The sequence below is a fragment of the Buteo buteo genome, chromosome 11, assembly GCF_964188355.1.
Source record: "Buteo buteo chromosome 11, bButBut1.hap1.1, whole genome shotgun sequence".
Classification (NCBI taxonomy): domain Eukaryota; kingdom Metazoa; phylum Chordata; class Aves; order Accipitriformes; family Accipitridae; genus Buteo; species Buteo buteo.
Window position 1 is genome coordinate 25,159,176 of NC_134181.1, and position 14,758 is coordinate 25,173,933.

At 49.0% G+C, this 14,758-nt stretch overlaps 1 protein-coding gene across 4 annotated transcripts in view; it reads left to right on the forward strand.

Moving 5' to 3' along the window:
• The first annotated feature begins 2,923 nt into the window (after positions 1 to 2,923).
• Positions 2,924 to 14,758, forward strand: part of PLEKHO1 (pleckstrin homology domain containing O1) — a 36,791-nt gene continuing 24,956 nt past the window's right edge. For all 4 annotated transcript variants that reach the window (XR_012652265.1, XR_012652264.1, XM_075040814.1 and 1 more), the window contains exons 1-2: positions 2,924 to 3,357; positions 4,216 to 4,362. Coding sequence is in view for 2 of the 4 variants with exons in the window: in XM_075040814.1 (XP_074896915.1) it covers positions 3,328 to 3,357; positions 4,216 to 4,362 (177 nt within the window). In the remaining 2 variants the exon portion in view is untranslated. The remainder of the gene's footprint in view (positions 3,358 to 4,215; positions 4,363 to 14,758) is intronic.

Here is a 14,758-nt window from a genome sequence, read left to right on the forward strand (position 1 = left end):
ATTGTTGATGTTTCCAGATCTGAATCACTGGTCACATCCTTTACAAAGCCACTGTCGTACTACTGCCTGCAGGCATGTTCAACCAGCTACACCCCTTACAGTCTCCAAAACAGCCTGAGGATTTCAACTTGAGCTAAATTCCTCCTCCTTGGGATACGTGTGCAGGTGCTTTATCTGCTGTGGTTACAAGGCGACTTCCCTGGCACAAGGCACAAAGACCAGGGATGTTCATTTGCATGGCAAATTTGCTGGGTGAGCAGTGCAAAGGGCCATCAGTGCCTGCGGAAATCCAGGCCATCGCCTGGAGAGCTCCCAAGTGGCTGAAGACCCTCCTTGGCCATCCCCAGCGCTGCTTGGCCATTGCGTTTCCTTGTCTTTGTGGTCTGTGTGAGAAAGGGATGTCCCCTTCCAGCAAGGAGCCCTGCACACTCCCCCAGGACAAGAACAGACTTAAAACTGCCACAGAGATTTATGATGTCAAACACTTTTTATATTTTCTTCAAAGCCCCTTTTTGCACTGCCTGGGTAAATTGATTACTTGCTGCTGAGGGAGTAGGAAGGGCTGTTTATTGGGAACCACCAAACAAGAGTTTGTTAGGATCAGAAGAAACCAGTAGGAGTGACCCACTGCCCTTTCCTTTGATCTCTGCAAGATGTGCTTGGAGAAGGCATGCCAGAGCCAGAACAATAACCCAAAGCAGGCCAGCAGCATCAGCCTGACTGCTGCTCAGGCAGCCCTTCCTCTGAAGGCAGCTTCTCCTCTGCACGCTGCTGGCACCCAGACCACACTCCACCACCCAGGGCTCCCTACTGGCAACATGTGACTGGATGAAAAGAAGTTTTATGTCGTCAGACGACACTGTAGGTATGCTCCGTGTCATGATGATGGCAGGCGGCTGCTTTCGTAAAAGCAACTTAGGTCACAGCTGAAATTGTCTGTGGAAATCTTTCAGATACTGTGTATTGGTTTAAAAATTTGTATGTGACAACAGGGAATCTTACACCAGTGACTTAGCATACGGCTGCGGGAAGCGTATAGCTAAGGCATGATATAGACTCTTAAATGGAATTTCAGTGGGCAAGAGGCATCTTCTCCATCCACTTTTAAAATTCTCATAAGGCACCTAATGGTTAGTCTTTTGGCACATAAATCCCTTGATAAAACCCCAAACACAATCCCGAGACAAACTGTGCTCAGAGTATCAGAGACCTGAGTTAGACTGGTGAGAATATCACGTAACTGTGAGTGCTGGGCTGTCCTGACAGTCTGCAAGGAGGTCATTTGGGAAGAGAGTGGGCCCTGACCAGCATGAGTCTTGATTCAAAGGGCATGACAAAGCTCTCCCGCTGCTACCAGCACTGTGCCATCTGGCATTGGCCTGCAGCCACCTCTGGGGTGCTCTGTAGGACCTGGCCACTGAAAACAGGATGTGAAGAATAACAAGTCCGTTTGGGAGGCAAAATGTTATTAAATAAATTGGCACACTCCACTGTGCAGTAGGAGACTCTGCAAACTGACCCCGGGGGCTTTAGACAGACAACTTTAGCTCCAGTGAGCATGACTCATCTCTGTCCCTCTGCCATCACAACTCACCTGCTTCTCCAGCTTTGCCTACATGCCATAATCCAGCTGTCCAGGGTAGGTGTCACTGCTGGACCTCCGCAGCCCTCGCTGGACATGTGCTATCACTGTGGTTCTTCCCCACTCTGCAGGAAGAAGCTATAGCGTACCCACCTAACCCAGTGTCTAGCAAGCAGAACAGACCGGCACCTGACACCGCTGAATTTGCTGATAAGAACAATGGAAGCAATGCTAAAACATTTAGCCACTTCGTAACTCCTCACTAGAATTGTCAAAAACTTATTATCCTCGTGGTACAAAAGGGGAAACTGAGGCACAAAGACAGCAACTCCTAGTCCTGGGCCCCATGGAGTATGGTGCTGCACAGGCACCAAAGGAAAAGGCAATCCCTGCTCTGAGCATCTTAGAGGGTGAATTTGTTTTAGACGATAACTTGTTGCACTGTCCCAGGCATTCCGTGCATCCCACAGCTCACGACACAAATAGCAGAGCACTACAGAAATGCCAGCACTTAAAAAAGATATAAACCTGCCAGCCCCTCACTCACAAAAGCTCTGAAAATGCCTTCTAATCCAAGCATTCAACCACTGCTTTTGCTTCCAACATATAATGTTTTAAGAGATGTTAGCAGCACAAGTACATCATCAGTATTCTCAACGCATTAATTCCAAAGTACTTGGGTTAAAATACAGTCTAGAATCAGTAGTGTGGGTGTGCGCCAGACTAAGGATCAGATGGAAGGTTTTCACTGTAAAGCAAGCAACTGATCAATTGATCAATGATTTATCAATCTCTTTATCTATATAGTTCTGAACAGAACTACTTTCTTCTTTCTCTGTTTTTCCCTCTTTTTCATGCATCTCTCTTATAAACCCAGTCTATGACCTCAGTCCCATGCTCAGATAATTCCAGACTCGCAGGACATACAGGAGGGAGACCAAATAAGCAGAAAAAGGGTATTTTTTAAGAAGCCAAGCAACTCCTCACTTTTAGGAAGCTGTGCTCTGAATCTCACTGTCTTTTTGCAGTGTAATTCCCTGCTACCAGACCCTCACTGCTGGGAAGCCATCCCTTCTCCCCTGACTCCCTCCCCAGGGAATCTCCTCCCTGCTCCTCTCTGCAGGGTGCTTTTGTTTATACTTCTAAACCCTCCGCCACTTTCTTGGCAGAAAACCCTCCCAGTGCCACCTGGCCGCTTTTCCGTCTCCCAGGAAGTTTTGCAGTGACCTTGTGACACAGCTGGGAATGTGGCTCGGACATGGGGAGGGGACACATCTGACAATGTGCTGTCTGCTCCCGTCCCCCCCACTGACCCCAGCCTCGACAGACTCACATCCAGCCACACACACATCCAGCCACTCACATCAGCAGTGAGTCAGAAACAAAGAAGAAAAACCCTCGTGGGCTGCGATTCGCCCTTTATTGTGAACTCCAGACGTCATACGCGCACGGCTATAGATGGAGCTCGGGAGCCCAGGCCAGCCCAGTGCAAGCCCACGAGAGCTCAGTGATGGTGGTGGTGGTGCCGGTTGGTGGGGGGGGATGCTGTGTCTGTATGGCTAAGGATGTATTACAGAGGCGGGCTGGTCTTAATGTAACTAGAGAGCTTCTGTAATCTACAAAGGGTGAAGACAGAGAGGGAGTAAGAGGAGGTACCCTGTGTATTTCCCAGCCACGCTCTCCCCAAGAGGAGGCCCTCTCTGATCCCCCCCCCCCAATCTCCCTCCAGCGCAGCACACCAAGGAATGATGAAAAAAAATAATTCTGCAAAAAGGGTGAGTTGAATCGGTTCTTCTCTGGGGCACGGTGGGGCGGGGGAAGCTCCCGGATATTTTGGGGAGGGGGGCTTGTCTCTTGATTTCCAGTTGTTCACTTTGCCTCTGCTCCCCGCCCCCCCCCCAGCCCTTGCCTTGCAAAAAAAAACCCCTAATCAGATCAAAACAAAACCAAACCCAGCACTCGTCTCTCCTTCTCTCCTACTGCCCAGCGCCTCTCCTTCCTCTTGAATTTGCCAGGCGATACTATTTGCCGTTTAGTGCGGAGCGATGTAGGCAGGCAGTTTTCATTTTTGATCACAAGGAAATGATAAAATACAGAGACACCATCTATCTGTCGCTCTCTGTCTGCTCTGTGCTGTATGTGTGTGTCTGCTGTGCCCAGAGATCTTATTGCTGTCTATGAAGGAATCTTAAATATAAACCCATACATAGATTTCGCCTCTAGGATTAATTGTTCATAAAAGGCTCAAAAATGCAATTTTCACTGCAGTAAAAAAAAGTCAGCTAGTTTAAATTCTCCCCAACAGCCTCCTGTTCCTCTTTCCACAGACAAATGCACGTTGTATGAGGCGAATGTAACATAACAGCCTTTCTTATATAATGCACAGAGTGAAAACCCTGCTTGCAATTTTTGCATCGTCCCCTCGGTATTACTGTTGTTGCTTCATGTCTGCAGCAGAAAAATCTATGTAGAGTGAATCAAGCAAAGTACCTTGGTCCCAGCTTTGGTGGAGAGAGGGGCCAGAGGGAGGGGGAGGCAAAAGTTGGGCAAAGAGGGAGAGGGGGAGAAGAGGAGTGTAAAACCAAGAATAATAACAGTTTTCCCCCATTTTCTTCCCTCTCTCTTTGTGTTAGGGGCAACAGGATGGAAACCAGCAATCTGTGCAGCCAGAGAAGGTCGGCTGGGTGCGGAAATTTTGCGGGAAAGGCATTTTTAGGGAAATCTGGAAAAACCGTTATGTGGTTTTGAAGGGAGATCAGCTTTACATCTCGGAGAAGGAGGTACGATCGGTTTCATTTTCCTTTCCCATCCCCCCTTCCTTCCCTTTGCATATGAAAAGCACATGCCGAGCAGCCCCAGCCTTTCCCCAGCGCCTCTGCCCAGACATCGCCCCTCCATCGCCAGCTTGCGTTGAGGAGGTTTCTCAGGGGCTTCTCTTCCCCCCAAGTCAGCAGCGGAGAAACCTGGCCTGGGTTGGTGTGTCAGCTCCAACAGCGAGTCTCACAGACAGCTCTGGCTGGGAGACATTTTCCCAGCACTGGACACATGAAAGGATTCACTTAGCAAGAGTTAAAACCCTCATCCTTCTTTCCGCCACGATGAAAATGCCAGCTTCCTTCTGTGCCTGTCCTCTGTCATTAAGTTCGACAGTGGTCTTGTTCCCAGCTGCTGCACTGCTCTATTTGGAAATAACTGTGGTCTCCCAACTGGAATCGAGCCCTTATCTCTTGTATTTTTTTGCCCCTGAACCACCCCGCAAGAGGACAACAGGGAAATTTAACCACGGATTCAACACCTTGTTGAAAAACGTGTCCCCTCTCCTCCCCCTCATCTCTGCTCACCATTGGCTGGGGTTTGGGGTTTAATGTAGTGTTTACATTAGACTTAATTGGATGTGACTATCAGGCTGAGTGTTGCAGGCTCTGGCAGGCTGGGATCCAGCTGTCCTTGCACAGCCTCCCCCCTTAGTTTTTGTCTTGATAAATTCATCAGGAAGAATTCCCCAGGCAACAGCACTCCTCCCTCTGATTACCTTTTAAAAACTAATCGCTAGCACTAGTGAGAGTTGTACCCACAAGAAGAGGCACAGGGGCTGTCTGGAGTCAGGCTGGTGTTAGGACAGGGCGTTTGGGGTAAAAATACGGATCTGGGTCTCTGTGTGTTTCCTCCCATAAGTGGAGGTCCCTCTCTGACGGGCATTGCAGGGTGGTCTGTTGTTCAGATGCATGGCTGCCTGGCCCAGCTTTGCCAGCTGAGGATCTGGAGAGGTAATAGGGTCCAGAGCGCCAAGCATAATATGATTTAGAGGCTAATTGAATCACGGGGCATGGCAAAGTACAGATGGATCAGGGGTTATTAGAACACAGAAAGAACCTAAAAGTGGACTGAAAGCCCAGGTCGCGCTTAGCTATGTGTTGGCATTTCACAGCTTGCTCCCATTGATGTCTTGGCTGCTCCAGAACCAGAGAAAGACATAGGCGTGGGGAATAAATGTTGTCTGCAGGGTGCGGTTGGGTGCCTTAGAAATGCGCAGGTAGAGACATAATAAAAGAAAGATTAGAGACTGTAGGCAACCCTAGTGGTAGTGAGACACTAAACCTATGATGAATCTATAGATACATTTATAGATGGGAAAAGTTAGATGGAAAGATGGATGTGAGAGGTACACAGCGAGTCGTACAAATCTCCTTTGATTTGTGGTCCTTCCAAATTTTCCAGTAGTAACGCAGACTGTACAGCATGTATTTCTCAACAGCAGGCCTGCTTGTCTTGCATGACTCTTACAAGCAGCTCACATACCTCTGGGGCCACAGATCAGAGTTTAGAAACTGCTAGACAGACAGATTACATGGCTGGAAGGATTTTACCTGCTGCCTCGTGTTCTACCAGTCTGGGTCAATGCCTTTTCTGTACTGGGGCCCCGATTCAAGGCAGCACTGAAGCATGTGCTTGAGCAGAAACATATGTTTAAGCCCAGTTAACGGGGATCGAACTGGAGCTTGTACTTTTTGAGCCAGAGAAGGGAATAATTATGACCAAGTCCAAATGACAGGGGAGGTGCCTGCTCAGATCAGACTGTATCGGCTGTGCCAACACAGTTGGAACTGCTGGGAAGGGATTGGGAATGGGCAGGATTGGGAATAGGCAGGACTAGGCAGCTCAGTAATTATGAATTCCCTGCAGGCTGGGCAGATAGATTCTTAACAATGTTAGCAGGAAGCTGTATGGTCCTTCAAGCAGGTGTGAAGGTGCAGTATCAGCGGTGGGATTGAATAATACTGTAATTCACAGTTGATTTAGCAGGGAGGTTGTGTATGTGGTTTTGGGGGGACTTAGAGAGAGACACAGGAACATCTCACCACCATTCAGTGGGGGAAGGAGTCATATGGGTGGGTAGAGGAGGAAACTTGGCTCTGCTGAAGCAAAGGCAGAACAAGAACTCTGGGACTGTCACTGCAGTGTCTCTGCAGGTGGGACAGGAGGCCCGACTGCCACCCAGGCTGCACTGACCACCTGAGCCCATGGGCTGCATTCTGCCAGAGCTTAGGACCTCCTCAGAGTACCTTTGCTAGGGAGAGGGAAAGGGCACTTCCAGAAAGCTATTCAGTGCCCATAAGCCCTGAGCAGCTTCTGGAAGTACCTGCTACAAATACGCTGTGGTGCCTGCACTCCTAACAGGGGAATGCTCGCAGGGGAGGCCAGCCGAGCGGCTGGGCTCCATGCTAGCAAACTCCTCCAGAGCTGCCCCATTTGGAGGATCCTCCCAGACCCTCTGTCTGCAGCCCAGACCTGCACAGCAGCTGTCTGGGACAGCAAAGCCGTGTTGCGTTGGCACAATACACTCCTTTAAGCAGTTGTGCGAACTCTCCCTTTGATGGGAAATACTCTGGATCTTGCCTGGGAAAACAAGAGTGTTTTCCAAAATCCTGGCCACCCTGAAGTCACCAGCTAGACTGCCACTGGCTGCAGTACCACTGGGATGTCCTGGACACCCAGCACTGCTGGGTGGGTGGTTATGTCTCTCTCCAGTACCTCAACTGTTTGAACCCTGGAGAATAAACTGACAGCAAAAGGCTCTACTTGGCTAAGGAAAGCCTGCACAAGCGAGAATGTATTCATACAGTAATCTACACCAGTGAAGATGTGCAGGAAAAAGATGTCTGTCTGTCCATCCCTCCCTCCCAAATATGTCCAGGTAGCTACCGCTCAAATATCTGTGTGCTCTGAGCCCAGAAGAGGGACGAGGCTGGCTGAGGGGCCATGTGGGTGCTAGTTCTGAACAAGGAGCACTTGTGTTTGTTTCAGGGAGCGTGTGTGTATTTCTTTACAGGGAAAAAACTAACACATGTGCAATTGAAGCAGCACTGTGGCTCTACGCGTATGAATATGTGTGTGAAAGACCATAAATAACATGCAGCAGTGACTGCCTATGTCTTTATATGGAAGAAACTGTGGTTGTGTAGAAATGTGGTTACAGAGGTAACATCTGGCTGCCTGCATGTGCACTGAAGTGACTCTGTGTGCCTGTGGGAATGAAGAATATGCCTGTGTCACTGGGTCCAGCATCTCCGGGAATCTCAATATACGAGGTGGCTCCAGCCACCTGGCACGTGCTACAGTGCACTGCCTGTCTGGGTGAGCACGCTTGTGTGCGTGTGTGTGGACGGAGGGCATGTGTTTGGTGTGACTCCCTGTTGCTGTGCATTTCCAAGACTCTCTGTTCAAAGACAGACGAGTCTTTTAACACGTTGTGGGTTTTTGATACTGACTGGACCTTTATTCCTTAGCAAATCCAGGCCTTCACATACCAACAAGAACTGAGATCTGCCCCGGGGAGGCCCATAGCCAGGACTCCGTCCTGTCCACAGGTCCTAACACATGTTCAGAACTCTGCTCCTGGAGCACGAGGCTCCCTCTGTATGCTCGCTTTCCTGGCAGCAGGTGCCTGCAGCTCCTGCAAATAGCTTAATAAATTGGGATTTGTCAATCAGAACAGGACGGAGCCTCTTTTGTTTTTTCACACACCAGATTAAGCCCAGTGGAGGAAATGGAGCCACTGCTGGGTTGCGCTGATGAGTTGTGTGAGAGGCTCTTCGCTGCTCTGGAGAAAGGCCCTTCCACTTCTGAATCCCTGCCACTGCTGGTGTGGCTGATGGGGTAGGCACTGGATGCAGGCAGAGAGAGAATTAAGTAGCAGAGCCCCTGAGGAGACGTGAATAGAAAACTCTAGTGGAAATGGTCACTATACAGGTTGAATCTCAGTTCGATTTCTGCAGTGATGGGAGAGGAGACTCAATTGTCTGTTTCCGCAAAAGATCAAAGTCCTCCTCTGCTATAAATTATTTTTGTTCCATCAAAGCCATCAGAGCAACGTGGAGCTTATGAGCTTATGAGTTAACTCATATTAACCTTGGTGTTTCTTGTCAGCTCCTCTTAAGCTCAGTGGCTGCTCTAGAACAGAAGGCAGGTTGTTTAGTGGGTAAAGCAGGACTCCTGTCCTCTCCCTGTCAGCTCAAAGCACCACAGAAGAAGGGGTTAAATACCAGGACTCCTGAATGCTATCCTCAGTTGTGCCATGCACTCACTAAATGAATTAAAACCAGACATTTATTTACTTTTGCCTGAATTTCTCCATCTGGAAAGCAGGGCTAATAACACTCATCTCCCTAAGGCACAAGGTGCCTAGGAAGGGACAATTGTCACACACTGTGGGATCCCTTGGGAAAGATGTCAGCTCAGGGCAGGTAATGATGTTGCATGAAGACAACACGGAGCAATAAAACTGCTTGGAGCTAAGCACCAGTCTGGTATCTGGAAGGGTTGAATGGATAGGTTTTCAAAAGGCTAACTCCCACAAGCAGAGTCAGACTACCAAAATCCCATCAATATCCACATTGATACCTGCTGGGAATCTGCGTGCTTTTTCAATTGCCTACCTAGGACCTCGGCTTGCAGGTTAGAGACTAGCCCTGATTTATTTATTTTGGTTAGGAGAAGATGTGAATGCCTGATGGAAGCCTGGGCTTTCTGCTTGGCAGAAGCCAAGCCTGTAAGGAGAGGAAATATATTTTATCAGACCAGCTGATACACCTGGAAAATGCAAACAGGGCTTTTGAGTTATGTTCTGTTATTAGGGCATCAACCTTTGGAACCTGTGAAACCTGCTCTAACACCTAGACCCTTTGGCTCTTCCAACCACACACCAAAATGGTAGCTGAGGCTTACAGACCTTGTTCAGCCAGGGGCTCTGAGCCTGCACAGAGATCTGTACCCCTGCTGCAAGCCGAACTCTGTGAACTTATGCAAAAAAACCCCTTCATTATTAAGTATTTGGTCATCAGCCAAAAAAAGCATTCAGGGCAGAAACATGCAAGACAAGATGTGCTGAAGTGAGCTGAGCTCTGCTAAGCAAAAGAACATCTTCTCAGTATCATTTTTGCATTCTTTCCCCTTGCTGTCCTCCACACAGGTTCCCTCCCCCCCTGCAAATTTCTGGTAATTGTTCTCTTGTTTCTAGCACAGCTTTGTTATTGCTTTACACTTGGGAATAGCAGTCAGACTAACACAGACACAGCTGGGCTCCTACCACTTCCTGTCAGGAAGCCCAAGGCTGTCCAGACAGCATGAACGGACTCTGTGATGACGAGATGTTAATGAGGAAATGCTTCTCGGGGCTTCCTTAAGCCTTTTCTTGTTTGCTACCAAAAGCATCGACTCAATTAGCACAAGAGCACTTGAAAAGTAGTCTGTTCTCGCTCCTTATTTGTTACAGCACCATCAAACACTGCACAGCTCGCTCTCTGCCTGGAAGGGGCGTGTGCATGTCTGTGCACATTCAAAGTAGTGTCTAACATTCACATACATGTTTCATGCATGTGATGGAGCCTGCAAAGTACTTGTGGTGTTTCTGTGCATGTGCTGTTCGCACACTTGGTACTGTGACAACGCTTTATGGTGTGCATTTGCACTTGGTGAATGCCTCTGTGTATGGGGTGGCCATGTTTTCTTGGCTCTGTGTCATGTCTGTGGTTGGTAGGTGAAGAAAATATGTTGCTGTCCACTGCATTCAGCGTGCACAAGGTGTAAATCAGAGCTGTGCAACTACATACGTGTTTACGGACAGGGCTGGTACTAAGTGTCAGTCTGATGTTTAAACCCTTGGCTTTCGGCTGTAGCCAAGAATAGTCTGTGACTGCATGGCTGAGACGTGCTGCCCCTTCCTTTCCTCTCCTGCTCTTGCTCTACACTTTGCAGAGCAAGGTGAAAAGTTTCAGTGAAGTGTCTTTTCTGTCTCAATGACACCGTCCTGCACAACCAGAGAGAGGGTCAAAGAACACTTAGGCACAAACAACACACAGCCTGACTCCCTTTCCCTGCAACAGAGGTAGTTTGTGAGATGAGGCAGCACGGCCTTGGGATTACAGCACAGCACTGGGATACAAAAGAGCTGGTTCCAGCATAGGGTGTTGTTCAGGGGCCAGTTGATTCTGAGAGACCTGCGTTTCTGGTAGCCTTGGCTGATAACTCTTTGGGGCAACGGACTGGAGTAGGTAGCAATTTTCTGCTGCCACTCCCTCATTAGCTCAGGGCAGCAGTCTGGCAGTGAAAAGGCCTGGAAGGTCATGCTCATGCCCTTGAGCTACCGAGTTCATGGTGCAATCTCCCACTCAGGATGCAGGTGTGCAGATGGGAGGCAGTCTCTTGGAGCACTGCCACTTCTATTCTACCGAAGTCCAGAGGCTCTGGCTGAAACCATGGTCCTGCTGCACCAGTGACTGCACAAACACACAATCTATATCCCTGTCTTCTTGCCACACATGCACGTTAACTGATACTAAAGAAGGAAAAATTGGACCATCTGCAGTGTCCAGCTGTACACAGGCAATTTTACCCCCTGTGCATAGCATTTTGCAGGTCTCTGTTAATGTAATACCTGAAACTCTCCCAATGTTTCCTGTATTTCTTCTTCTAGTTCCCTTGCAGACCAGAACCGCACAGTTACCTCCCCTGTGCAGCCAGGGAACTGAGAAGAACAAAGAGCCAGTGACAGACCAGGCCATTAAACTCAGGTCTCCCCCGTCACCTGCCAGTCCCCTCACCACTGCTGCTTCCCGGCACTGCCAGAGCTCGTGTTGCAGACATGCGTGAATTCCTATCTTAGCGACAGCCTGATTTTAGCTAAGCTCCGCAGAAATTTCTGTCCCTTGATAGATGGTAGAACTGCTCAGCTTGAGGAAGTGAAACTTTCATCCTAGCTTGAGAGGGGAACATGGCTGATGCTGTCCCCGAGACTGCCCATGTTTGGATATTCAGCCTTACCAAGAATCTGTAGGTTTCTTGTTACACCCTGAGACACATTATGACCTCTTGAATGTCTCGTGGATATGTTACACTTGGTGTCTTGTGATTTTCTGCACCTTCTGCATTTGCTTTGAGCATGTCACATCTCAACAGGGAACTGCTCAGGCAAATCACCACCAAACAAATCTAAGGAAAACTGCAGAACTCTGCCTGGTGACTGAGTGACTGCAGCCCAGATCTGAATCAAGGAGGTTTGGAGTTGTTGCAGGTGACAGCTTGATGAGGGAGGGAATTTTAACTCTCTGTCAGCAAGACACCCAAGGGGCAGTTAATTTAAACCGCATTAGGGATCCTCCCATTGCCAGAATGCTGTAAAGGAGCATTCACACAAGAGAAAACAGACCTTTGGAAGCATGACTAGCTGGAAGGCTAGAAATAAGCCCTACAAGCCTTTGAGAGAAGGTACTTTGAGTACCATGGCTGATGTTCTGATGCCCTACATGTCCATAGGATCGCCACGTCCCAGAGACACAGGGAGTGCCGTCGTGGCTGGCATACGTTTGGGCTGACCCTGCTGGGGCAGCAGCTGCGGGGGCGAGGCGTGTGAGGAATGCAGCTCCCCTCCTTGAACTTTAGCAATGCGCCAGCAATGTCAGCCTCAGTATATCTCACCGCTGACTGCAGGCCCAGATTAGCCAGTGGCTGCATGGCTGTCTGCAGTGGAGCTACACCCCAAGCAGTGGCAGCTGCCACTGGGGGTGCAGGGACTGTCTGGTCTAATGGCTGCAGGGTCTAACACACCCTGCTTTAGGGACCTGGCTTTGTCTTAGGTGATGGGGGACACTGCTCTGTGTCTGAGTTTTCTTTCCCTTGCCTAGCCTACTTGGAGCGTGGAAGCATTTCTGGGAGCATGGGGAGGAGCCAGGCTGAACCCCAGGACAAGAAATTGTTCTGTCTGCCTAGGGCAGGTGCAATACAGATAGCAAAGCCAGCAGACACCCATGGCAGCAATTGCTGGGATTTATTTACCTTAATTGTTTCAATCCAGAGCTTCCCTGCAGGGTGAGGAGTACAGGACCTACCTGCCCACCAAGCTCTGAGTCAGCTCACTGCATGCCAGGCACTCAGCAGCTGTGAGGAAGGAAAGACCTGCTGGCCACCTCCCAGCTGGGAATGATTTTGCCAAAATCAACCATCCAGGCCTCTCCCTTCCTAGCACATTAAGCCAAACAGTCCCTGATTCCTCTCAGCCTCAAACTACAGTGTGGGAGACCTTAAGAAAGGCTAGTGAAAGCAGCAGGATCCAAAAAATAGCTACGTCTGCAGAGCCCCAGCTGCTTCACAGGCAGGTGTGCAACCCCGTGCAGTGGACAGGAGAGGATACACCACCCCGGAGAGGGAAGCTTCTTTTTGACTCCCTAAAAGGATCTGTAGAAAAGAGGAACTGTCAGGTCCTGGAGAGACTGTTTAAGCCATCTTCTCTGCAAGTTAGACAAACTGTTTGGGGATGGGGGACCAGACTGAAGACTATTCAGAGGACATACTCAGCCCTTCCCAGAAATCAGACCTTTTCTTGAAGTGTTTCAAGTTTAGCATCTGAGACTAAAAATCACCCCTCACTTTCAAAAATCTGTATTTAATCTATATTCACCAAAGAAGAAGAAAACAAACAAGCAAATGTAATGGTCATAGTAAATCTCCAGTACTAGGATTAACTCCTCAGACACAGAGCACCCTGGGTGCGTGACAAGCTGTGGTAGGTCACCCTGACATAAATGAAGATCAATGCTACTGTGCTGCCCCTGCCATTCCCCTTACAAACCACACCGGGTGACAGAGAAATCATGCTTCGTTCCCTCCTACTGAGAACTGAGACCTGAGGCTACTTCTTCCCAAAGGTCTCCAAAACTTCATGCAAAGACCCATACATTGCCTGGGTGCTGGGAACACATCAAGCCAAATTCTCTGCTGGTGAAACCTGAAGGGTTTTATTTGCGTGGCTCTAATCTCACTGAAAATGTGGAGGAGAATAGACACCCTGCAGGTTTGTCACCCACCTCCTATTGACGTAGGTGACCAGGATTTAGGCTTCGCTGACCACGTGGTTCCAGAGTTTTGTGCATCTTCAGGGGTTGCTTTTTGCTTTTTTTTAAAAAGGATGGGCTGCATGACTATCTTCAGCCTCTGAGCACTCATTCTCTCCTGCCTCTGAGGTTGCTCAGTTCTGTAATTCATGCCACCACCTCCCTCTTTTTGGCCTCAGTAGCCTCCCACAAAGGACAAAAGAGCTGGCTGGTTACAGCATTTTGCCTTTCACCTTCCTTCTCTCTAGTTTCACTGTTTACACACTGAATGCTCTGTTCTTTTGCTCTGCTGCTTACTTCTCTGCCTCCATGTCTCAGTGCAGGAGAGAGGGGGAAATTAGTTGGCAATGCCCCTTGTGAGACAAGAGTGCTGTCCTTCCCGTGCCCTGTGAAATCACTGCCACTGCACTACCGCAATGGAGCCCATTTCAGGCTGATGCTGAGACCTCTTCCCACCACCAAGGCAGAACAAAGCCACATTCAAATGACTAAATTACAGCCCCATTCATTTTATGGCCTTATTATACTACCAAGGCTGTGTACAAGAGGGAATCAATTCAAAGTGAGCACGAACCTGCCCTTCCTCCCTGTGCTGCAGCTCTGGCTGAAGGGCAGACATACCCTTAGGCACCTGACTCACTCTGGCCCACATCCTTAACAGTAGCCAAGCGTGCACCCACCCTCACAAAATACCTGGGGGGGGAGGGAGGGAGGCTGAACCTGCCCACCTTGTCTGCAACTTAGAAATGAGACCCCGACATCATCCTTTTAATGCAAATAGATGTTGCTTATTCTCAGTTCTTAAGCATTTTGTAACTGGTCTACACACACATATGGCACTTTGGTGAAAGTGATACACCGTCTGAGCATCATGCGTGAGCATCATGCGTAGACAAGCACGGTGTTAGAGCCCTGGCACTTGTCAGTCCAAGTCTTTTAAAGGACTAGTACATCCAAAGGGTATTTATCTGAACCAATTACACCCATCCTTTCTGCAGCCTCCTGTAGATGTTCCTAGAGGCAAGATATTTGAGTCCCAGCTCCCATGAGTTCACAGTGCAGGCTCTGCATGTCTGAGAAAGGAGGGAAGAGCTGGGGAAGTCCCAGTGACCTACATGAGCAAACATCTGGAGTAAGGACTCCTGCCTCAGCTGCTGTCTCACAGCTGGGGGCTCAGAGGGGATCAGCTTTTCCTGCTGCAAATGAATAGGGCTGAATTCAGCCAAGATTCTTGGAAAGAGGTGGATTGTAGGATGGTACTGGGAAGAGATAAAAGCCGATTAGAAATGCA